The sequence below is a fragment of the Apodemus sylvaticus genome, chromosome 20 (genome assembly GCF_947179515.1).
Source record: "Apodemus sylvaticus chromosome 20, mApoSyl1.1, whole genome shotgun sequence".
Classification (NCBI taxonomy): domain Eukaryota; kingdom Metazoa; phylum Chordata; class Mammalia; order Rodentia; family Muridae; genus Apodemus; species Apodemus sylvaticus.
In genome coordinates, this window is record NC_067491.1 from 63,208,508 (window position 1) to 63,235,215 (window position 26,708).

At 34.6% G+C, this 26,708-nt stretch overlaps 1 protein-coding gene across 3 annotated transcripts; it reads right to left on the reverse strand.

Annotated features, from left to right (window-relative positions):
• Nucleotides 1-373: 373 nt before the first annotated feature.
• On the reverse strand, nucleotides 374-13,560 carry LOC127670802 (vomeronasal type-2 receptor 116-like). Of its 3 annotated transcripts, none has more exons than XM_052165332.1 (6): nucleotides 13,358-13,560; nucleotides 10,873-11,155; nucleotides 9,647-10,450; nucleotides 8,577-8,800; nucleotides 1,985-2,115; nucleotides 374-1,278 (listed from the first exon to the last, which is right to left on the reverse strand). In XM_052165332.1, exons 1-6 carry the CDS (start codon nucleotides 13,558-13,560, stop codon nucleotides 374-376), a joined length of 2,550 nt encoding a protein of 849 aa, XP_052021292.1. The 3 variants fall into 3 exon arrangements, with proteins under 3 accessions (XP_052021292.1, XP_052021294.1, XP_052021293.1); XM_052165334.1 differs by having other exon boundaries at nucleotides 1,985-2,108; nucleotides 8,576-8,800; XM_052165333.1 differs by having other exon boundaries at nucleotides 374-1,281; nucleotides 1,985-2,108; nucleotides 8,576-8,800.
• Nucleotides 13,561-26,708: the final 13,148 nt, after the last annotated feature.

Consider the following 26,708-nt stretch of genomic DNA (forward strand, 5'->3'; position numbering starts at 1 on the left):
TGTTTTCTGCAGTCCTTTTTCTTATAAATCCAAGAACAACGTACCTACAGGGGTACTGTCCACAGTCAGTACTGTCACCTTATATTAATCATTAATTAAGTACATGGCATACACACAAAGCCACAGCTCAAAATGATGGTAGTCATTCCTCAAATGAGATTCCCAGTTCTCAGTTTCGTCAGGACTGTGTACTTATAAATGAAACCATGTTCCACCAAGCTTCGCTAATTGATGTCACAATGGAAAGTGCTATCCAATTTGTAAGCTCAAATTTGTTTACTACTTAAAATTTCTCTATGATTAAATTCTACTTTCATTAGGATAAAGAAAAAATAAGTTGGGTATCATCTAACACTTTCATACTATGAAAGGTTCAATGAAGCAATTTATCTTTGTACTTCTGTACTAAATTTGAATCTGGACTAACTAAAATAATATAACACTTTGGGACAAAGATACACCCTAGCAACCCTGCACTAGAAGCCAAGATGGAGAAGACCTCCACAACCTCCATGATCTTCCCCCTGGTGCTATGGTAGACAGGGAGGAAGGTGATCCAGACACTGCAGAACACCAGCATGCTGAAAGTTAGGAACTTGGCTTCATTGAATCTGTCAGGAAGGTTCCTTGCTAGGAAAGCCACAGAGAAGCTCCCCAGAGCCAAGAAACCCAAGTATCCCAGGACAACATGGAAGACAATGACTGAGCCTTTGTTGCAAATAATGACAGTCTTCCCATGTTCAGATTGTATATCTCTGTCAATAAAGGGAGGAAATTTTACCAACCAGATGCCACAGAGAACAAGTTGGATCAGGGTACAAAGGGGAATGACGAAGTTAGGTGCCCCTAATGTCAGCATCCCTCTCATCCTTCTTTCTGGAGTAGTGAGCTTGAAAGCCATGACCACAGTTATTGTTTTGGACAACACTGTAGAAATAGCCACTGTGAAAAACACTCCAAATATGGTCTGCTGCAGGATGCAGGTGGCTTGGTTGGGATGTCCAATGAAGAGCAATGAGCAGAGAAAACAGAAAACTAGAGAGATGAGCAGGATATAGCTGAGAATGCGGTTATTGGCCTTCACAATAGGAGCATCCTTGTGCTTCACAAAAGTGACTAGTACTAAAATTGTGATGCCTGAGAAGGACAGGGCTATGGAGCCTAGAGCAAACCCCAGTGGATCTTCATAAGCCAGAAATGTCACAGCTCTTTGGAGGCATTGGGTTTGCTCTAAGTTGGCATACTGATCGTCTGGACACCTCACACACTGTTCCATATCTGCTGGTGAAAAACAATAAGTCATTATAAGGTATCATATTCATGTAGTTAATAATTGCTCTCTATTAAACTATGCTTTGTGATGGAACAAACAGCATCATAGGGAATGGAACAGCTAAAAGTATTTACTAAACTAAAAAAGAATGAAAAATATGACATAAAATGATATTCACAATCTCAGATTATATAATTCCTCAAACCATAATTTCACTACTCACAGCCAAGGGTAATGTGCAGTCTTGTTGCATTCTTAAAATCTTCACTGTTGTCTTTCTTTGACAGGGGACACTTAATCTTTTAAACCATCTAAGCTCTTAAAATATATTTAATTAAACAGCCTTTACCCTGAGCATCTGGCCTTTATCAAGGACTAATCTGGTGATCTAGGGAAAGACTGTGGTCTGGTCATATAGTCAACTTTCTTTATGCCTAAAATTTTTGTTTAAAATTGTTGAAAATGTCTGTCTCCGTAAACATGTTCTATATAATATAAAATCAGTAACAATCACATTGTGAGAGATAAGTTGTTGGTAGAAGATATTGCAGGTTATTTGCTGGGTCCAAAAAGTTGATACTTTATAATTGGTAAAGTTATGAAACACAGAGAATTTTGCTCTTCAGTATCAGTTAAGCCACATCATATTTCTAGTTGGGAAAGAAAATGTCTTCAAATTCTTCAAGTTTTCTTCTGAATCTAAGCATGTACCTGTTTCATTGGAAACCTCATTTTCTGGGCACTGAACACAATCAAAGCAGCAGTCTGCTGTTTCTTCCTGATGAATTTTCCTGAATCCAGCAGTACATGGCACACTACACATAGAGGAGGGAACCTGAGGCAATACATACATATTATAAGATATGAGTGTGTATGTGTGGGTGTCTACTTCATGTATACATCATATGTAGAATAACCCATAAATTGATATATGGGACATTAATAGATATGGTTATAAATAATCCTCTGATGAAAAGCATTAGTTAACAATTTCAGGCACCTTATTATTTAAAATTACACTGCAATGCAACGAATGTCACCCAACATTTACTATATCATGTGATATTATATATGTAACATTCATGTTGTAGAAATTCAAAACTTTTCCTTCCTAAACTGATTAATCTAAAAGCAATGTTTATGTGGCATCAGTCTCTCTTTCATCATTTATAAATAAACAATTAGAACATTGAGTTGTATAGAGATAGAAAGTAGGGTAAATCAAGAAAGAGTTGTTTGATGAATATGGAAAAGTACGTTCTACAGGGCACTTATAAAATTAATTATTTTTCCTAAGTTTAAAAGAAAATCTTAGTCCCAATATGCCTCCCCCCTTTGCCCAGCTTTTGTGAAGAGTTTCTTGCACATACCATTACACCCCTGCCAAACCACCCTAGCTTTCTTCTATGCTGTGGTATAAATCCTCCACAGGACCAAGGATATTCCCTCCCACTAATACCAGATAAGGCAGAGGAGGGGAACTGGGAAGAGGGATAAGATTTGAAAAGTAATCAATTACAATAACCAACAAAAATATATAAATTGTCTGATCCTGTTCAACACCTCCAAGAGCTGTTACTGTGCTACAGTTTTCCATCCCCAAATAGTGCCAGGAGAGATCTGGGCTCACAGGAGTGCTGGCCAGACCGTGACCACAGGGAAGACCAACATGCCTGCACTTAGGGAAACACCCTGGGCCCAGAATTGAGAAGCCTGGGAAAAGATCCTTCTGTGTTTCTCTTTGCACCCAGAGCTGACCCTGAGCCACAGCTCTCCATACCCAAATTCGTCCAGGAACGATCAGTTCTCCAAGGAGTGCTGACACAAATGCTTGAAGGAGGAGCAAGCTACACTCAGTATAGCAAGACCAGCTAACACCAGAGATTTCCAGATGGCAAGAGGCCAAGGCCAGAACGTAAGTCTCAGAAACCAAAGCTGCTTGGCATCATCAGAACCCAATTCTCCCACAACAGTAAGGCCTGGATAACCCAACACACCAGAAAAGCTAAACTGTTTCAAAATCACATCTCATGATGATGACAGAGAATTTTAAGAAAGTCATAAAATAATTCCATTAAAGAAAATCAGGACAACAAGATAAAAAGATAGAAAGAGGACACACAAATATCCTTTAAAGAATTACACAAAAACAGAACCAAAAGGGTAAAGGAATTGAACAAAACCATCGAGATTGGAAAAATGGAAAAGGAATCAATAAAGAAATCACAAAGGAGGATAATCCTAGAGATAGAAAACCTGGGAAATAGATAAGCAATTATAAATGAAAGCATTATCAACAGAATACAAGAGATAGTAGAAAGAATCTCAGATGCAGAAGATACTTGAGAAAACACTGACGCAAAAGTCAAACAAAATGCAAAATTCAAAATTCCCCTAACCCAAAATGTCCAGGAGATACAGGACACAATGGAAAGACCAAACCTAGGGATAATAAGTATAGAAAAAAAGTGAAGATTCCCAACTAAAAAAGCCATTAATATCTTCAACAAAATTATAGAAGAAAATGTCCCTAACCTAATGAAAGAGCTGACCGTCAGCATAAAAGAAGCCTCCAGAATTCCAAATAGACTGGACCAGAAAGGAAATTCCTTCTTTCAATAATATTCAAGATACCAAATGCAACAAACTAAGAAAGAGTAGTAAAGCAGTAAGAAAAAGTCAAGTAATATATAATATCAGACCTATCAGAATTACACCAGTCTTCTCACCAGAGACTATGAAAGCACGAAGATGCTTGGGACATGTCATACAGAGCTTAGGAGAACACAAATGACAACCCAGGGTAGTATACACAGCAAAACTCTTAAATAAGATAGATGGGGAAACCAAGATATTCCATGACAAAATCAGATTTATACAACATCTTTCCACCGATTCAACCCTCCAAAGAATAGAAAATTGAAAAATCCAGCACAAAGGGAAAACTACTCCATAGAAAAAGCAAGAAAGCAATCTTTTTTTTAACAAAACCAAAAGCCAAGCAAACATAATTCCACCTCTAACAACAACAACAACCACGAAACAACAACAATAACAAGAAAAACGGGAAACAAGAATAACTTTTCCTTATTATGTCTTCACATAAATAAACTCAATGCCCCCTCCCCAAAAAGCACAGACTACCAGACTGGTTATATAAACAGAGACCAACATTTTGCTTCCTACATGAAACACACCTCAGTGACAAAGATAACCAATTCCTCACAGTAATAGGCTTGAAAACAATTTTGTGTGCTAGTAGCCCCCCCCCAAAAAAAAGCTAGAATAGCCATAAAAAATCGACTTTCATTCAAAAGATATTAACAAAACATAATGATGGAGATTTCATCTTCACTAAATGAAAATGCTTCTATGAAGAGCTCTTAATTCTGAACATCTATGATCCATATGCAAGGGCAGCCATATTCGTAAAAGAAACTTTACTAATGCTCAAAGCACACATTGCTCCCACAAAATTATAGTGGGAAACTTCACCCCACTCTCATCAATTGACAGATCAGAGAAACAAAGAATCTACAGAGACACAGTGAATCTAACTGGATTTAACTGATATATATATATATATATATATATATATATATATATATATATATATATATATATAAAACATTACATACTAAAACAAAGGAATATACCTACTTCTCAGCACCTAAATCAGACCTATAATCAGACACAAATCAGGCCACGACAGATATAAGAAGATTTAAATAGTCCCACTCAACCTAACAGATCACCCCTGACTAAGGCTGGTCTTCCATAAAATCAACCGCAACAACAACAACAATGACAACAAAACCCTACATAAAGACCACATACACATGGAAGCTGAAATATATCCTACTAAATGATAACTTGTTCAAGGATGAAATAAAGAAGTAAAAGACTCATCAAAATTTAAAGAAAATGAAGGCACAACATACCAAAACTAATGTGTCACAATTAAAACTAAGAGGAAAATTCACAGCTTTGAGTGCCTCCAAAAAGAAATTGGAGAGTGCATGCACTAGTAGATAAACAGCACATCTGAAAGATCTAGAAAAATAAAAGAAGCAGATACACCCAATAGAAGTAGACAGCAGGAAATCTTTAAACTCAGGTCTGATATCAAGCAAGAAAAAGAAAGATCTGTACAAAGTAACAACAAAACCAGAAGCTGGTCTTTTCATGAAATCAACAAGATAGATAAACCCTTAGGTAGTCTAACCAGAGGGCACATAGATATGTTCCAAATAAACAACATCACAAATGAAAAGGGAGACATAATAATGGAAACTGTGGAAATTCAAAAAATCATTTTTTGATTTTTAGAGTATAAGACTACTGCAAAGGCTTATACTCAACAAAACTGAAAAACATGGATGAAGTGGACAATTTTCTAGACTGATACCAAAAACAAATTTGAATCAGGATCAAATTAATGTTCTAAACAGTCCCATAACACCCCCCAAAAATAGAAGCCATCATTAATAACCTCCCAACAAAGAAATGTTCAGGATCAGACAATTTTTGTATGGAATTCTTTCAGATCTTCTAAAGATGCCCAATACCAATATACTCCCACGTATTCCACAAAATAGAAACAGGAGGAATAAGATGAAATTTGATCTATGAATCCAAAGTTATGTCAATACCAAAATCACACAAAGACCCAAAAAAGAAAGAGAATGCCACACCAATTTCCCATATGAAGCTCAGTGCAAATGTACTTAATTAAATCCTCAAAAACTGAATTCAAGAATGCAGCAAAATGTTCATGACCATTAAGTAGGCCTCATCTCAGGGAAGCAGGGATGGTTCGATGTAAGGAAATTATCAACATAATCCACTATATAAAATAATTCAAACAAAATGGACACATGATCATTTCAGTATATGCTGAAAAAGCATTTGACAAAATCCAATATCCCATCATGATAAAAGACTTTGAAAGATCAGAAATTCAAGGCACATAACTAAACATAGTAAAATCAATATACAGAAAACCAGTAGCTAACATCAAACTAAATAGGGAGAAACTTTAAGCAATCCCACTAAAACCAGGGACTAGACAAGGCTGCCCACTCTTTCCACCATTATTCAGTAAAGTACTCAAAATTCTACCCAGAGCAATTAGACAGCAAAGAGAGGTCAAAGAGTTGCAAATTATAAAGGAAAGGTCAAAATATCAATATTTACAGATGATATGATAGAATTCTTAAATGACCTCAAAAATCCTCCAGAGAGCTCCTAGAGCTGATAACAATTTCATAAAAATGACCAGATATAAAATCCACTAAAACAAATCAGCAACCTTCCTCTACTCAAAGAATAAACAGTCTGAGAAAGAAATTCGTGAAGCAACACTCTTCACACTAGTTATAAACAATATAAAGTATCTTACTGTGACTCTAACCAAACAAGTGAAAGGTCTGTATGACAAGAAGTTAAAGTCTCTGAAGTAAGAAACTAAAGAATAATTCATGAGATATAAAGATCTTCCCTCCTCCTGGAATGGTAGGAATACTTTGATAAAAATGTCTATCATGCTGAAAGAAATATACAAATTAAATGAAATTCCTATCAAAATTTCTACACAATTCCTCATATAGTCAGAAAGAGCAATTCTCGTAATAAGAAAATAACCTAGGATAGCGAAAACAATTCTCAACCATAATAGAAGTTCTGGGAAAATCACAGTCCCTAGCCTCGAGCTGCACTACAAAGCAAATAGTGAAAAATTTGCATGGAATTGTTATGGGGAAGAACACTAGAGTAAAACTGAGGACAAAGAATTGATCCTACACAACTATGATCACTTAATATTTCACAAAGGAGCTAAAGCCTTCTAGAGGAAAAAGACAGCATTTTAAACATTATGTTCATAGCAGCCCTATTTATAATAGACAGAAGCTCAAAGAAAACAGATGTCCTTTAACAAAGGAATGGAAACAGAAAATGTGGTGAATTTACACAGTTGGATTCTACTCAGCTATTATAAATAAATAATTCATGAAATTCTTATGCAAAAGGATGGAATTAGGATATATCACCCTCTGTGAGGTAACAGAATCACAAATGAACACGCATAGAATGTACTCACTGATAAGTTGACGATTAGCCCAGAAACTCTGACTAACCAAGATACAATTCACAGACCATATGAACCTGAAGAATAGTGAAGACCAATTTGTTGATGCTTCAGTCCTTCTTAGAAGGGGGACAAAATATTTACAGGAGGCATTATGGAGACAATGTGTCAAGCAGAGACTGAAAAAAGATCATAAAGAGACTGCCCCACCTGGCGATCCATCCCATATACAATCCTAAAACATGGATGCTATTGTGGATGCAGGGAAGTGCTTTCTGACGGGAGCCTGATATAGCTGTCTCCTGAAAGGCTCTTCTAGAGCCTGAAAAATACAAAGGTGGATGCTCACAGTCAACCATTGGATTGAGCTTAGGGGTCCTTGAGAGTGGAACTGGGGAAGGGACTGAAGGAACTGAGGACATTTACAGTCCCATTTGGGGAGCAACAGTCTCACCCAGCCAAACTCTCAGGGACTGGACCACCAACCAAATAGTACACATGCAGGAACTCATGGGACGAGCTGCATAGGAAGAAGAGGATGGACTTGTTAGATGTCAGCAGGAGGAATAGCTTTTGCGCCTAGGATGGTTGGATGTTCCAGTGTAAGTGAATGCCAGGGATGTAAGATAGATTGGGTGGATGGATGGGGACACCCTCATAGAGGCACTTGGATGGAAAATTGTATAGGGGGCTTCTGGGGGGAGACAAGAAAAGGGGATAATATCTGAAATGTAAATAAAGAAAATATTCAATAAAAATAAAAAAGTCCTATATATACATACATATTATGCATATATCATATACATATATACATATATGTATATATATATATATATATTAAAAATGGAAACGTTGAATCTAGAAAAAGATTTCTGTTAATGAATACATACTACTTTCCATTTGGCTATAAATATGTTCACACCGATTCTGCAAATTCTGTAGTTTAAATAGAGTTACAAAATTTTAATTATATATACGAATTTAATAAATATATTCCTGAGTGGTGAATAGGCATGTGGGTGAAACTGAACATGGAATCCAGAGGCTTTGATCTCTAAGACCAGATTTACATGAAAATGAGAGAGATCGAATTTTGGTGCTTGTAACTGAGAATGGTCTTTTTCAAGCGTAGCACTTGGTCTTAACACAGCTAACAATTCATCACCTCATATTTTAAAATGTAGATAAACAGAAAAAATAATAATTGTACCCACTGATGTTCCTCCCGTGGCCCACTCCAAATCTTCAGATAAATGAAGTTGTTGGCTTCGTGGAAAACAACTAAAATAGCTTCCGATTTTCACTTTTAATCCAAGGCCTTGTGGAAAATTCCAAATGATGAAAATATCATACTCTGCACACTGGTTTTCTCTATGGTTCATGCTCACCAGTTCTCCAACAGGGTTAGTAAATACCCTAGTTTTCAGCACGGAAGACACCTAAATGAGATCCATCTTTAGATGCTTACATATGCACATCAATAAAGGGAAGAAAAATTTGAGATTTTTCTCCTAAATCTTTAATGACTTTACAAAAAGACAGTGTATTAAAGTAATCACATAGTAAAGGCATTGTACATCATGGATGATTGAACATTAATATATTTATTATTAAAGTTCAATGCTAATACATGCTAGAAAAAAGTGATTATGAGATCACTAGTAACATGGTGTATCAGTGTGTGTGTGTGTGTGTTTATGTGCACCCATTTGTCAAAAAATGACTAAAAACTTGTTTAAAAAATGAAACCATGTATGTGCAAATAAAGAAGGATTCTGAATGTGTGTGAAAATAAACATTGGTTGTTGAGTCTTTCATGTATAGAGAGTAAACATATATGAAATAATATAAACTTAATAAAATGTATAGTATTATTCTCTTATGGATTTGTAAATAATCGAAAATTTAAAAGAATAACTATTAGTTAATACACATGTATTGATTCTTGAGAAATTATTCTTTAAAAAAGTATTCTAGTGTTGTCATCACTTAAGGTTTTCATGACAAAACTCTTGTCTCATATTTTAAACTTTAAAATCACTTGTGGAAATGTTGAGACACGTTTTCACAAAAGTCTCTGTTATCTTAAAAAATGTATTGTCTCCTATTAAATGTAATACTTGAAATTCATATTAATCCATGTGAAAGATTAATTGGGGAGTTTTTCAACGTAGAAATATTTCTAATGGAAGAATAATCTCTAATAAATGGACATGTGTTTCTCTGGGACCATTTAAAAGATCACATTGATATCTCTAAGCATAATGAAATGTAAGAAACTTTACCTGCTGGCAGTCAGTGAATTCTCCTTTGACACCTGTTGTTTTCTGAGACTCTACTTGTTGAAGAAGTAGTTCATGGTAGGTGTGGGCCACAGCATACACAGCATTATACAAATTGTAACCTTCTTCACTCAGGGCCATGTCATATTTGTGCAGTGCTGGCCATTCCAATGTGTTATTGAATGCAAAATTATCCATTTTATTGATGTTTTTAGAGACTGAACAATTAAAATATTTCCACCCCAGCATAGACTCAGAAATGTTTACAAGGTATTTGTTATAGTTCATTGTTTGCATAAAATTTCTAAATTTAGCAAGCTCACCTCTGTGGTGTGCAAAAGTGATAGTCCCATGGGAGAAATCAAGGCTGAATTCTTTTTTATTTGTGATAACATCCCATTGTGAGGTTGTGATCCAGACTCTCCGAGAACCCAAATATTCCCACCTTCTAAAGCTGACTTCTAAAGTAGAATTCATTTCACCATAAATGATAACAACATTTGCTGAATATGTCATAATTTGTTTATCATATATCATAGCCTTTGTCATGTACGTCTCCATGGTTTCTGGGATCACATTCAGAAAAGCTAAACAGATCTCATGCCTTTGCATTTCTTCTCTCAGCTCTGAGAGAAACTGAATACCCTGGTCATTATCTGAGGTGACCAATCCTATCCAAGTCCATCTAAAATTAAGCAGCAAGGAGACCATGCCATGGGACAAATGTGTTTCCTTGGGGCCTATCTGATGGAGATAGGGAAACTGGTCATGGTCATTTAGGTTAGTATTAAATGGCCCAAAGAAAACCTAAAGAATGTAGAAGAGAGGACAAAACATCCACATCAGGAATATGATTGCTATGATTAAATGACTCATATACAAGTAACACTACTCACATTTCAGAACTCTTATTGAGGACTGTAAGATTATACAGGGAATATAATGTATTATTCCTAACAGATTCTAGACGATTCCTAAAAATTCTGAATTTCCTACAACAAAGTTTGGCCTGTTTGCCCAAAACATCTATGATCTATTTATTTAATTTGTTTCTATATAATGTGTGTGTGTGTGTGTGTGTGTGTGTGTGTGTGTGTGTGTGTGTGTGTGTGTTTGTGTGCAGGTGTGTATAGCAGAACACTCATAAATGAACGTTGCCCAAGGCTTCTTGTAGACACCTGTAAATGGAATTTAATGTTGCTAACTCATTCAGTGTCACACTTTCTTACCTTTGGTATCCTAGATTGAATTGTCAGTTTTAAAGTTGTTTTCCATGATATTCCTGTAAGGTCTACATCACAAAGTCCATCTTCTCGGCAGACATAATTCACAAAATACCATCTATTATTTTCTGGTGAATATAATTGATCCAAAACACCCAATGTATCTTGACACAGATCAACAATGTTGACAAATAACAAAGACATGTTGGGTAAAATATAAGGATTCTTGTTGATTTCATCAGTAGCAAAAAACATTACCATAAAAAACTCATATCTTCTTTCTGGCATTCTAAAATAAGGCATAATGAATACTAAGGGAGATGATTGAAACATAAATTTTCAATTGCAGTAAAGTTTTCAATATAAGACATGCTAAAGTACTCTCTAAATGTCTTGAAATAAGCCTCATATACTAGATATATTTAGAACTAAATACAATTTCAGAATTCATATGCATTGAATAATATGATATGATAAATTCTGTATTCAAGAAAATCGCTTTATCTCTGAATGTCATCCTTGTTATAATCCTCTTGAGTAAGACTGCTGTAAAATAACCTTGGATATATAATTCTGCATATACATAAAAAGTAAGAATTAAAACAAATATGAAAGACATAAGAGTTTCACATTAAATTTATTTGATTATTTGAATGGGTTTTATACATCAAGCATCTTAATAATATTGATTATTTTGAGAATCAAAAAATACATCAAAATTTTATATTCTGTATTTTAAAACACTAAGATATTATTAATGCATATCTAATTATATCCATACCTGAGTATCCTATGTCAATTTTGCATACTAAATTGTTTCCAACCATACAAAATATTCTTTGGGAATTATGCACAATATTGTTCACGATTTTAATTTTCAACTATTAATATTCAACAAACTGAATAATGATTTTAAGATATATTACATTTAAATATATTTATCCAATTCAAAATATTCAAAATGATACAATATAGGAAGTAACCAGAATATTATCATTTATGTTCTTTTACACATTAATTTAATGTTACCTTTTAGTGTGTTGTTACTATGTCAATTTCGCAAAACTGGTATCACATTTCTCTTAACACCTCAGTCTTCCTTATTCTTTGAGATCCTTTAAATTATGCCTGAGCACAGTGATTCTATCTCCATATGAAATGTGTTCATCTAACCCAGCACAGTTGGTAGTTCATCTGGTACTATTAGCAATTACCTCTACTCAGGATAAATATATCTATTCTTTTCATTTGGTGAAATTTATATTTTTCACTTGAGAGCTTGCAAATAAGATTTTCTTTCTAAACCTGAACAGTGCATTGGCACAGTTCATTTATTTGTATTTTAAACCTTGGTTTGGCTTATAAATGGGTCACAAATGAGGATTTCCACTATTTTTCCAATGAGGTGTAGAATAATACAGAGTGCATCAGAAATGAAATTTCTACTAACCTAACAGAGAAGTATAATAAATTGCAGCCACCATCATTATCAACGTTTATGCATTGTACTGCTGCTAACAATTGGAAAATGTATTTTTTTAATCTGGAAGATGTGAAAATTGAATAAGAGATGGGGTAAGAGTCAGAGATAGACAAAGGAGACACAGGTAGATTGACGATCTGCAGTCATCGATGATAATATATCATACTTGGGATCTCAGAACTATGGTGCCACAATCAAAACAGCTTTTTATGAGCAAGTACTACATTTATTCGTCTACATTTTTTCTAATGCTATAGTTATTCACGAAATAATAGAAATATTTACTATTTACCAGATAGTGATGATAAGTCTAATACCTAGATGGGCATTTGCAAAATTGGACCAAAAGATTATTCTGGTAGCAACATATTATGACTGACTGTCTTTTTCCATATTCAATGTCAACTCCAGAATGGCAGGAGAGATTCATACAAAAACGATTTTAAATTGAAATGTGTAAGTATATTCACAAGTGTACATATATTATATATGAAAGAAGATGTAGTAGACCTGCCTATACGCAAATATTTCAATGAATGAATCTATGTTCAACTATTGGAGATGAAAATTATTCAACCATTTTAGGAAGGCATTTAGATGCATGCTCATACAGTCATCATTGGTAGACAGTTGAATATAGGCAGTGGCATTTTGTCTTCATATTGAACTGTTGCCAAAGGTGAGAATTGTGAAATCATGGCAGATTAGGAAACCTATTTCTACAAATGATATTCACAAAGACTCAAAAGATAGGATATAGTCTCTCTCATTGTCTATGTGATATCTCCATGAGATCTAGAGCCCAATATATTAAAGCTAAACTAAACTGTGACATATTTGAAATCATTCAAATTAGTATAATATCAAATAGTGATTGATATTATACTTAATTTTCAGTGATTCCTAAAGTTAGAGTAGAAAGAACAGGACAGAACTCCACTGTTTGTGTACATAGATAAGTATTTTAATTCATAACATTGAATCAGGTAATAAATGTTAATGACTTACCTAAATTCAAAAATGTCATCATAAATATTGTCAATAGGTCCCTCGATTGTCCGAAGGAAAAAACCACAGTCAGTTCTCATATCTCCATGATTATCTTCACTATTCTTTACCCTCCAAAAGCATTTGGGTTCAGTCAAACAGCACAAGATGAAAGAAAGCATTAGGAGCAAAAAGGAAATAGCAAAAATAGACAGCTTCTTCATGTCTGCTGGGCGCTCTAATGGAGCAGTTGTTTAATCTTTTCCTTATGCAGACAAACATCACACACATTTACACCAATGTGTCTGTTTTAAGGCTATTGCTTTATGGAGCTATACTCAATTTTATTCAACTGTTCATTCGCGTTCATCCTATGTCATGCTCCCTGGACACGTCAGGAAATTTCTAGCCTCAAGCACTACATCTGAGGTCTGAAAACTTTTGATAAAAACATTTCTGAAAACATGTTTTGAAGATCATGCTAGCCTTCCTCAGGTGCTATGACTTCATTCATATATCAGAAAACATATTTTGGAGATCATGTTCTCCATCCTCAGGTGCCATGATTTCATTCATATGCGTGGTATAATTCCCAAGGACAATTTCTCCTGGACAGCTTTCACCAGAATATGTGTCAACAACCATATGTATAAACACAATGGATTTCAGCAGAACGTCCATAGGCAAAAGTTTAGAAAGTCATAAAAGTTCAATATCATTCACACTCTGAGAAGAATCATGGGACATTATGTCTTCCATTGTCTAGTGTAGAGAAGCACAGTCTCACATGAAATATTGAGCCAGGAGTTGAACATTCTCTCTGTTGTTCATATACTATTGTATGCTACCCATGTTTACAAAATATCTTCAAACTTACTGTGATTTCTGTTATCTGGGGAACACATCATTACACTAAATCAAAAATGCCTGTATTTGTAAAGATTCATCACCCATTCTGTCCAATATCACTACCTGTGCAGACATTCACTGAGTTATTATGCTGATCTCTTGGCTGATAATCAGTCCTTGGCAGTCAGTGGCATTTGATAAAATATTTTTTGTTGATGTTTGTTAACAACTATTTTAGAATTTGAAAACAATTTCACATATTTTTCTCAAAGAAATGAAAGAATCAATGTGCCATTTCTGATAGAGAATTGTATTGCTAATATTAGTGTATATCTTATATTTTACAACCATGTCAAGTTGGTGTTTGTTTTGAAATGGTCCTCTCTTGGATTACATTGCAACAACACATATGTATGTCTGTTTTGCCAACTGATGTAATTTGGTTAGATTACTATGAGTGACACAGATCGAACATTGAATTTGGTTTATATTTGCTTCAACTACATTATTTTTGGCCCACAATCTTCACACAGAATTGAATCTTTAACTCCATTTTTGTAATGGTTGCAATGGCACTGGCTTATAATAAAATATTGCTATGGAGTTTATTGTACCATCTTAGATACTATGAATAAACATTTGTTTCATACTTTGGTTGAATTATGACTGTCAATTTGAATATTTTTAGTAGTTTTGCAAACCTTGGGAAAATTGGGAAAAATTTGTGCCTTCATAGGTCCCTCTTTGTAACACCATAGACTCAGTAATAGTGTCAGGCCTTGGGTCCTCACTCTGAGCTGGATCTCAATTTGGGCCTGTAAATGGACCTCCTCATCATCAGGTACCTCTCCACTTTTGTCCCTACTGTTTTTTCAAACAGGTACATTTGTGGTTCACAGTTATTGACTATTGGATGGCAACCCCATCCCTCCACTTGATGCCCTGCCATTTTACTGTAGGTGGATTCTCCAAGTTCTCTCTCTTTACAGTAGGGCATTTCATCTAAGTGTGTCTCACCTCTCAGGTCAATGGTACATTCTATAGGGTTGCCCCACCACGTGCTTCCTGATGTTGCCTCTTTTGAATCATTCTGCTGTCCGTCAGAACTTCATTTCTCTTCCCCTCATTACCTGATCAGGTTCCCCCTCTTCCCCTCCCTATTTCCTTTCCCACTGAAGGACCTTTGAACTCTTGTGATTGCTTTCTTGTCCCTCCCAAGTGTGATTGGTTCAGTTTGTTAACCTCCTTGAGTTCTGTATCCTGTTAATGTTGTACTTTTTGACAAATGTCTGCTTATTGGTAAGTACAAAACATGCATATGGTTTTGGGCCTGAGTTACCTGACCCAGGGTGATATTTTCTAGTTCCATCTTTTTATATGAAAAAATCGTTATATCCTCCTTAATAGCTGAGTAGTATTCCATTGTGTAAATAAACAACATTTTCTGTATTCATCTTTCTGTCGTGGGACATCTAGGATTTTGAGAGGTACTAGACAACACAAATAACAGTAAGTGAAACACATGACCCTGTGGTAGGGTAATGTATTGGTAAATACTCAAAAGAAGTATATCTCGGTCTTCAGGTTGATCTATTTCCAATTTGTTCAGGAATCTCCAAATTGATTTCCAGAGTGTTTTTACCATTTTGCAATCCCACTAGCAATGGAGAAGTGGTCCTCTTTCTTCACATCCTCACCAATGTGGGTTGTCACCTAAATTTTTGAACTTAGCCATTGTGGTTGGTATAAGGTGGAATATCAGGGTTGTTTTGATTTGCATTTCTCTGATGACTAAGAATCCTGAACTTTTATTTGGGTGCTTCTCAGCCATTCAAGATTCCGATGTTGTGAATTATCTTGTGTTAGTGTCAATACCCATTTCTTGATATGATTGTTTGGTTTCTTGGTGGTTAGCTTCTTAATTTCTTTATATATTTTATATATTAGCCTTCTACAGAATGAGGGAATAGTGAAGACTTTTTTTCCAATCTCTAGTTTTCATATTTGTGCTCTTGACTATGCCCTTTGCCTTACAGAAACTTTCCAATTTCATGAGACCCCACTTAACAATTCTTGATCTTTTTGCTTGAGCAGTTGGAATTCTTTCTTAAGAAATATACCCCTGTGCAGGTGAATTAAAGGTTCTTTCCCAATTTTCCTTTTATTTGAATACATGTATCCAGTTTTATGTTGAGGGGTGTGATCCACTTGGGCTTAAGATTTGTCTAAAATAACAAATATGGGATTATATTCATTTTTCTAATACAGATTGCCTGTTAGGCCAGCACACTTTATTGAAGATGCATGCTGTTTTCCACTGTATATTTTTGGCTTCATTGTCAAAGATCAAGTATGTGGTTTTATTTCTGGATCTTCTATTCTAGACCGTTAACCAACCTGACTGTCTCTGTACAAATACCATGCAGTTTTTATCCCCATTTCTCTGTTGTACAGCTTGAGATCAGGGATTCTGATGCCTCCTTAAGTATTTACATTGTTAAGACTTGTTTTTGCTTTTCTTTTTTTCCAGATGAATTTGAGAATTTCACTTTCTATGTCTATGAAGAAATGTGTTGTGGTTTTGATGTGGAATGCATTGAATCTATAGATTGCCTTTGCTAGGACGGCCATTTTTAATATGTTAATTTTATCAATCCATGAATATGGGAGATTGCTCCATTTTCTGAGGTCTACTTTTATTACTTTCTTGAGAGACTTGTAGTTATTCTCATACAGCTCTTTCATTTTTTTGTTTTATTTACCCCAAGATCTTTTGTATTGTTTGTGGTTATTATGAAAAGAGTTGTTTCCCTAATTTCTTTGCCTGCCTGTTTTTCATTTGTATAAAGAAAGGCTTCAGATTTATTTGAATTAATTTTATATCCAGTTACTTTGCTGAAGTTGTTTTCAGCTGGAGAATTTCTCTGGCAAAATGTTTGTGGTCGCTTATGTATATACTATCTTATCCACAAATAGTGATAACTTTATTTATTCTTTCCCAGTTTATATCTACTTGAACTCTTTTTGTTGTCTCCTTGTTCTAGCTAGCACTTCAATTACTATATTGAGTAGATATGTGAGAGTGGGCATCGTTGTATTGGCCCTGACTTTAGTGGGATTGTTTCAGTTATGTCTCCATTTATTTTGATATTAGCTGTTGGTTTGTAGTAATTTGCTTTTATTATGTGGAGGTATGGCTCTTGAATTCTTAATCTCTCCAATATGTTTAACCATGAATGGGTGTTGTATTTTCTCAAATGGTTTTTCTTCTTCTAAGAAGATGATCATGTGATTTTTTTTTCCTTTGATATTGTGTACATAGTGGATTACATTAATGGATTTTCATATATTAAACAAGCCTTGAATCCCTGGGTGGAATCCTACTTCACTGTGGTTAATGATAGTTTTTAAATGTTCTTGGATTTGTCAGGAATTTTATTTAGTATTTGTGTATTGATATACATAAAGGCGATTGGTCTGAAGTTTTCTTATTTGTTTGGGTCCTTGTTTGGTTTAGTTATTAGGATAATTGTGACTTCATAGAATGAGTTAGAGAGTGTCCGTTTCTTTTTATGGAATAGCTTGAGAAAAAACATATCAGATCTTGTTTAACACTCTGGAAGAATTCTGCACTAAATCCATCTGGCCCTGGGCATTTTATGTTTCTGAGGTTTTTAATGGCTTCTATTTTTTTGGATGATATGGGCCTGTTTAGGCTGTTTACCTGCTCTTAATTCAATTTGGTGTGTACTATTTATCTAGAAAGTCATCCATTTCACCTAGGTTTTGAAGTTTTGTTGAATATAAGCTTTTGTAGTAGAATATGATGAATTTTTGAATTTCCTCCTCTTTTGTTGTTATGTCTTCCTTTTCATTTTTGATTTTGATAATCTGGATATTTCTTCTCAGCCCTTTAGTTAGTGTGGGTATGCATTTATGCATCTTGTTGAATCTCTCAATGAACCAGCTTCTAGTTTTGATGATTCTTTGTATTATTTTCTTTGTGTCTATTTGGTTGATTTCACCCTGAGTTTCTCTGTTTCCTGCTTTCTACTACTCTTGGGTAAGTTTGTTTCTTTCTGTTCTAGTCCTTTCAGATGTGATGTTAAGTTGTTAGTGTAAGATCTCTCCAGTTTTTTTTTTTTATCCTGGGCACTAAGTGCTATGGACTTTCCTCTTAGCCATGCTTTTCTTGTGTATCATAAGTTTATGTATGATGTGTCAATATTTTCATTAAATTTCAGGAAGTCTTTCATTTCTTTCTATATTTTTTCCCTGACCAAGTAATCATTGAGTAAAGAGTTGTTTAGTTCACAGTCAAATATAGGACAGGTTGTCTTAGATTCGTTTTTAAAAAGAATTCACATATAGCTGTTCTAGAATACTCCACACACTTAAGGAGCTAATAGTAAAAAAAATCAATGTAATAATAGCATGCATTCTTTTCTGGTAAAAGTCAAAGAAGACCAGCCTAGAAGAGAATTTGCTTTCAACCTAAAGGCTTTTTTACTTTCAGGCCCAATGGTATACATTTGATAGTGCAATAGTGAGAGGAGAGTACAAGTCTACACACTATAACAAAGGAGATATGTCTTTTAGATCATGTGAGTAATCTAAAGGGTAGATTGAAAACAAGTACTAATGGAACAGTTCTCATACATGAGAAGACAGAGAACACAAATACAGAAAACTTCAAGGAAAGCAGCACTGTGGGTTGAGATCTCAGAAGAAGAGCTATGCTGTGTTATTCAATCTTTAGAATAAGGCTTCTTTTTTCCTCTTAGAAGGCTGGCTAAATCCAGACCAGAAGTTGTTGATGTAGACAAGTCATGACCTCTCCCTGTCTCAGGGCTAAGTCAGCACAATAGAACATTCCTTTTAACCTTCTATTTTGTTTTATGTGTACCGATGCCTGTATACATCTGCTTATACACCGATGTCTTAGTGTATAAGACCAGAAAGAGCATTCCATCCCTTGGAACTGGGGTTACAGGACACAATTGGTTTACCAAATGTTTTCAGGGAATGAAGCTTATCTTCTCTCTAACAAACCTCAGTGTTCTTGACTAGTATGCTGCCTATCTAGCTGTGTTTTTATTGAAAATTTTTGACCTTTTAATTAATGTATATTTTGTTATTACTTGTCCTCTCTCAATACCTATCCTGCTTCTTCCCTTCCAAGTCTTTCATTTTAAATATGTTTTTGAAAGTATGTGCAAATAAAAGAATAAAATATGCTGAGTGTATTTATCTTGGTTGTGTGTTTATGATCCAGAGATGAACACTTAGATGAACACTTGCATTGGATAAGAAATTTGAAAGCTCTCTCTGACTCAGGCTAATTCTCCCATTTGCAAGACACTTGCTGTGTTTCCACTTTTTTGGTCAACCCACATCCCTCTGGAATCTTAAACCTAATTAAATTCTTTTGGAAGTTGCACTAGACATATTTTATCATTACAACATAAAAGGTACTAGTACAATGCCACAAATTCTTACACCTGCAAAAGATCTTTCATGTAACTTAAGAGAATTGTGAAATATAAAAAGGTTTCCTTACTGTTGCCTTTATGTGTCTTTTCTCAATACATGTTTACAAGTGAAAATAAAATTGATGGACATCAAAAAGTTTGAAATGATTCTTGACATTCATCACAGTGTTTTTAGAAAAATAGTCTTCAGTAAAACAATATGAGTGTGTTGCTTCAGATCTTGCCAAAGTCTTTGTACTCACAAATTACTTTTGGTATTCTTGAATGTCTTCAAAGAAAATTGTAATATAGTTACATAGGCTTTAGTAAATTGATTGCATACTAATGAGTTTACTCTTGAGTAAAGATACCAGAAAGTGAAAAACATTAACATATCATCTATGTTTATAGGGTTTATCTGAATTATGACTTTTTCTCATGACTTTTTCAAAGTATTTTTCTAAGACTACAATTATATACATACAAAGGCTTTAACATATTGCTTATGCACAGCATTTCATTCCAGGCTGTGTTTTATAAAATCATCAATAAATGAGTTGTAAAAATATTTTATAACATTTATTACATTTGTAAGATTTTTTGTCCATATGTATTCTGCTATATATTTAGTTTTTTGGATTTTGGATTTTTTTCGAGACAGGGTTTCTCTGTATATCCCTGGCTGTCCTGGAACTCACTTTGTAGACCAGGCTGGCCTCGAACTCAGATTTGCCTGCCTCTGCCTCCCAAGTGCTGGGATTACAGACGTGCACCACCACTGCCTGGCCATCTGTTATATATTTGAACATGGCTATAATATATAAATGTTGGAAACAAGCAAATAAAAATTGTCCTAAGGAATGCCTGATTGTTACCAACATCCATTTAATCATTAGTTCATACCAAAATAAGGGCCAGGTGATAGCTGACCTGAGTAATTGACAATATCTACCAATAGATATTTATATTCAAGTTTTGTTCCCCAGAACATGAAAACTGATCATTACAATAATTTCTGTTATTCCTGTTTTATTCCTCAAAATATGATGTCTGTTCCTAACCACAGAACACATGGCTATGATAGACTAGAAAAAAACTACATTCTGTATCAGTTGACATAGACTAACAATAGCAAACAATAGTGATTGAGGGGAAAATGGAGATGTAACTTGGCACTGGTGTTTGTGGTTTTCAAGAGTGGAAGCTGTATAACTTTCTGGCTCAGTGTAAGTAGGGGTGAAATATTTCAGATAAGCTTTGGAGTGTATTTTTCTGGTCCTAATTTATCAGTTCTTACTTGATTAAAATAATTTCTTATCCTTTTCCTTTTCCTGGTGTTTGAGTTGTGTTGAACCTCAGTGGACCCCAAAGACTTTATCACACTGCTGTAATTTATGCAATTTCCCTCCATCATGCATACTTTCATAATGATAAAGATTACAGATGTATACAAAGGTTTCACTGTACTAAATGAAGTCATAATATTTCTCCACAGTACTAATTCTTACATGATGAAGAAGACTGAAGAATTGTGTAAAATCTTCACGACCCTAAAATCACTCTTTGTATTTATAAATTAGATTTGTCCGTGACTAAGAATTGATGAAATAATCAATACAACTTTTACAAAACCAAACACTTAATTGGGGCTGTCTTACAGTTTCAGAAGTTTAGTACATTTTCCTCCTAGCAGGAAAAATGGTGAGCATGTAGGCAAACATAATGCTGGAGAAGGATATGAGAGTTCTGCATCTTGATTCAAAGAAAGTTAGGAAGAGTCATCTTCCAGGGTGCTAATTGGGTTTCTTCAACACTTAGAGGAACCCAAAGCCCACCGCAAAAGTGATAAATATTCTGCAAAAAGCTACACCGCCTAATAGTACCACTAATTCCCACAAATAAATCCTAACAACCACATTCTACTACGTGGCCCCATATGATTGTTCAAACACAAGAGTGTATGGAGACCATATTTAATCAAAGCATAATACAAACCACATGAGCTCTAACTTCAAAAGGTACCATTATCTGTAGAAATCTCAGAAACCTTAAAAGTACAAAGGTCAAAGATTCTTCTGTGATTAATCCTATCATGCAAGAGTAATCCCTGTACTTTCAAAAACAAAAAAAGCACATCATATACCTTGAAATTCACAGGATACACTTCATCATTCCTAAAGATAATCATGAGGAAATACTGGACCTAAAGGAGACCAAAGACAGCTGAGCAATCTCCAAACTCTGCATCTTCATATCTGGTATCAAAGTGTTCTTCAGATCTCCAACTCTTTTCTGCTTTGTTTACTGGAGTACAATTTGTTCCCTTTGATTGTTTTTATTTCATTCCCGAGCAGTATCATACAGTTCTAACATCTCAAAACCTTGAGGTCTCCAAGATAACTTCAATATAACAGTTTCTTTTTTCAATGTCCTTGATCCACACATGATCTCCACTCTTCTTCCAAAGAGATTGTCATCTGTATCAATTTAAGCTCTGGTTGACTCCACTTTACTGCTAGTGCTGCTCTTGCTATTCATCCCATGGTACCTGCATCAAGATGTTGGGTTCTGCTGCAAGTACGCTTGAACTACAGCGCCCCCCCCCCCCTATGCGTATTCAATTGTGCCAAGCCTTATCTGCTCTTCACGACAACTACAAGCACTAGAAATCAGTACCACATGGGTTATTATGACACATGGCCAAGTCCAACTGCACAACTATATCAAACCTGGGCTATCTATGGAACACTGATTCTTTGTCATTTAGAAAACACTACACAGAAGATTTTATCTCGGTGATGCTGATTTCTATTCCATCACTTCTAATTCTTGAACTATAGCCATCCAGCAGTAATTGTCTCACTAGTCCCTTCTATTCTTGCCTCTAAATCCAGAGCCACATAGACAAAGCTGCTGAGTTCTGCTGCTTTACAGGGCTGAAACATGGCCCCTTCCACCACATTATCACCCACTTTCTATTTTTCAAAATTTTCACTGTCTAAGCTTGATGGTCCTGGAACTTGGTCAGTAGATTAACCTTGCTTGAACTCAGATATATGCGTGCTTGTCTCTGGAATTGTGGAATTAAAAAACATATAACACCATGTTTGGATCTAATCTTTTAATTTTAGATCGTAAATTGAAAAACGAGAATAGAAATCAAGAGCCATCCCTTCTAAGTTTGACACATACTTTTATCTTCATATCTCCACATGAAAACAATAACTAGGTAATAATAATTCCTAATCTGATACAGTTCACATTCATACAGCTGCAAATCCATATGTTTAACTGGGTGGAATCTTGCCTTAATCTAACCATTCCTTCAAAACCATTGAATATCATGGGATTTAACTTCATTCGGCTTACTGATGAGGCTTTGCATTTTGAACCTTACATTTTGTTTTTCCTTTCTTAGTTTTCTATTCTTGTTGAAAATTGTCAGGACAAAATTTATGTGGGAAGTTGAAAACATAATTGTCAATCCAAATAATGTAAATCTCTTTACCTAAACCTCAAGGAGACTAATATCCAAGGGTAAAATTCAGCAACATTCTTTTCTAAAACATCATAAGAACCATCTCCAGAATACAAATAATCCCAAGCACCCATGCCTATCATATTCCTACTGTGATGGCCTCATAACTGCTACTTATTTCATTATTATATTCATTAGGTTTCTCTCCAGCAGAGAAACTTTGGAGACTTCTCACTTGTTAATAGACTTTACCACATTGATTAATTAGATTTCTCTCTAGAATGTGTTCTTTTATGTCTTTGGAGTTAACTGTGAAAGGAAAAGGCTTTACCACATTGATATCATTCATAAGGTTTCTCTCCAGTGTGTGTCATTTTGTGTTTGGAGATAACTTGGTCTTGAAAAGGCTTTACCACATTGATTACATTCATAATGCTTCTTTCCAGTATGTTTCAGTTATGTCTTTAGAGATGATTTGGTATTGAAAAGGCTTTACCACATTGATTACATTCATAAGATTTCTCTCCAGTATGTGTTCTTTTATGATATTGGAAAGTACAATGCTGTGCAAAGGCTTTACAACACTGATTACATTCAAAAGATTTCTCTCCAGTATTTGTCATTTTATGTCTTTGGAAACTAGTGTACTGTGCAAAGGCTTTACCACATTAATTTCATTCATAAGGTTTCTTTCCAGAATGTGTTCTTTTATGAATCTGCAAATTACTGCACCGTGAGAAGGTGTTACCATATTGATTACATTCATAATGTTTCTCTCCAGGATGTGTTCTTTTATGATAATGTAAAGTACTGTGACATGCAAAGGCTTTACCACATTGATGGCATTCATAAGGTTTCTCTCCAGAATGTGTTCTTTTATGATTCTGCAAAACACTGCGTTGTGAAAAGGCTTTACCACATTGATTACATTCATAAGGTTTCTCTCCAGAATGTTTCATTTTCTGTCTCTGGAGATTACTGCTTTGTGCAAAGGCTTTACCACATTGATTACATTCATAATGTTGCGTTATTATGTGTTGATTATTATATGTCATTTTATGTCTTTGGAGATGATTTGGTATTTAAAAGGCTTTACCACATTGATTACATTCATAAAGTTTCTCTCCAGTATATATATGTTCTTTTATGATAGTGGAAAGTACAATGCTGTGCAAAGGCTTTACAACACTGATTACATTCAAAAGATTTCTCTCCAGTTTTTGTCATTTTATGTCTTTGGAAACTAGTGTACTGTGCAAAGGCTTTACCACATTGATTGCATTCATAAGTTTTCTCTCCAGAATGTGTTCTTTTATGATAATGTAAAGTACTGCGCTGTGAAAAGGCTTTACCACATTGATTACATTCATAAGTTCTCTCTCCAGAATGTTTCATTTTATGTCTCTGGAGATTACGGCTTTGTGCAAAGGCTTTACCACATTGATTACATTCATAAGGTTTCTCTCCAGTATGTGTCATTTTATGTCTTTGGAGAGAAATGGGTCTTGCAAAGGCTTTACCACATTGATTACATTCATAAGGTTTCTCTCCAGTATGTGTTGATTTATGGTATTGGAGATTACTGGATCTTGTAAAGGTTTTATCACATATATTACACTCCTAGTGTTTCACTCCAGTATATCTTCTTACATGCCTGCAATGATAATTAGCACATGAGAAATCTTTACCACATTCATTACTCTGATCAATCATGTAATCGATATGAATTATGTTTACAATTTGTCTAATGGTAAAGAAGCATCAGATCTTAAGGTTTTAGCACTTTATATGTTTATGTTGTTCTCCCTCATCATGAGATGTTCAAGACACCTGTGATGGTTATTACATGGCTCATACTTATAACACCCGCTTTTTCTATGATGTATTTTAGCTATCTGAAGAAAGTTAGAATAACTCTGATCTTTCTAACACTGATTGTATTCATATTTTTCCTCTAGTGTGAATTACAACACATTTGACTGGGGACCAGGACACACAGAAGAATTTCCAACTTCCTAGTACCCATAAAGATTTTCTACACTATGAGTTTTGGGATATTGCCTGTAAAATTAAAAGAAAAAACAACTAATTGCAAATGTCTTTAATATTCCTAATTTCTTTCAAAGGCAGAATACTACATATCTTCTTGTTTTAGAACAAAAAATTTATGTTTCTTCTTTCCATATCACTATGCTCACATGAGTTTTATACATTGTTACACATGATATACCTAATAAAAAAGAATAATAAATGAAAGGTTTACACATTGCATTCACACTGTTTGAATTTTTGATTCTCATAACATGTGCAATGTAGACTAATATTTCTCCAAAGCAACATTCTTGATTCTCATAAAATGCCCTCTCACCAAACTGAACCATATTACTACAAGAATATGAGTATCACCAAATTTTATATGGGCTATTTGTTTATTAGAATGTTTTGGATATAAATTTATCACCATTAAATGTGCAATTTCTAAATACTTTGAGACTATACAGATTGGTAGATCCACAGCACAGGTCTAATGGAGCTACTTATCAAATGGATACTCAAATCAGATACTAGATCTTGAGGTACATGTTTTTGTAAGAATATTATAATCATATCTACACTTAAAGGACTATTACTTTACACTCTTGCTTTTTGCTATAGATTCCATAAAATATTAAAATTTCCTCAGAGACAAATTTGTATCAGCTTGAACATGAAAATTACCTTTCATGACTTCTATTATTTTGACAATGTTCTTCAAGATGATGCTCTTCCCAATTATAGCCTAAAACACAGTACCAGAAAATGAATGATATATTATTGGAAAACAGGCAAAATTAAAGGTACTGTGAATTTTAACTGCACCATGAACGTTGCAGTGAAAATTCAGTGAAACTGAATTATTCAGCTCAATTTTCATACAGTTAAAATGATAGAAGATCATCAATAAACAAGAAACATGTGTTTCCTTCAGAAAAAAATAACCATCTTACCTATAGCTTTGAGTTTCAGGTAGGTTTCCAACATTACATTTTTGTAGAGACTCTTCTGGGAAGGATCCAGCAAATTCCACTCTTCCTCAGTGAATTTCAAATGCACATCATCAAAAGTCACTGCATCCTAAATATCAGATACATGTACAACACAAAGCATGATACTAACATCACCAGAAAATAAATATATGATTTCTCAAATATATATTCACATAATTCTCATGCTTGCTCTGCTTATTTCCTTAATCAGAATTTATAATCACTGTGTCATTTTATAAGGAGCTTTAATTATAAGATAGACCTCTGTCACTTTTGAACACTTTGAATAGGATACAGCCTTGTTAGAGAAATGCCAATTGAGAGGGATATGCAGGGGAAACAGATCCACAGTACTGAGAACACATCTGAAAAATTGTAGGAACAATTACTAACTACAAACATGATGGGCAATCTGGGTGTATTTACTCATGCCTTTAATCACAGAGGCACAGGCAGGTGTATGTCCAATAGCTTGACACTGGCATGGCCTTTGTAATGTGTTCTAGGAAGACAATAGTTATCTTTTAAGATCCCCAATCCCTACAAAA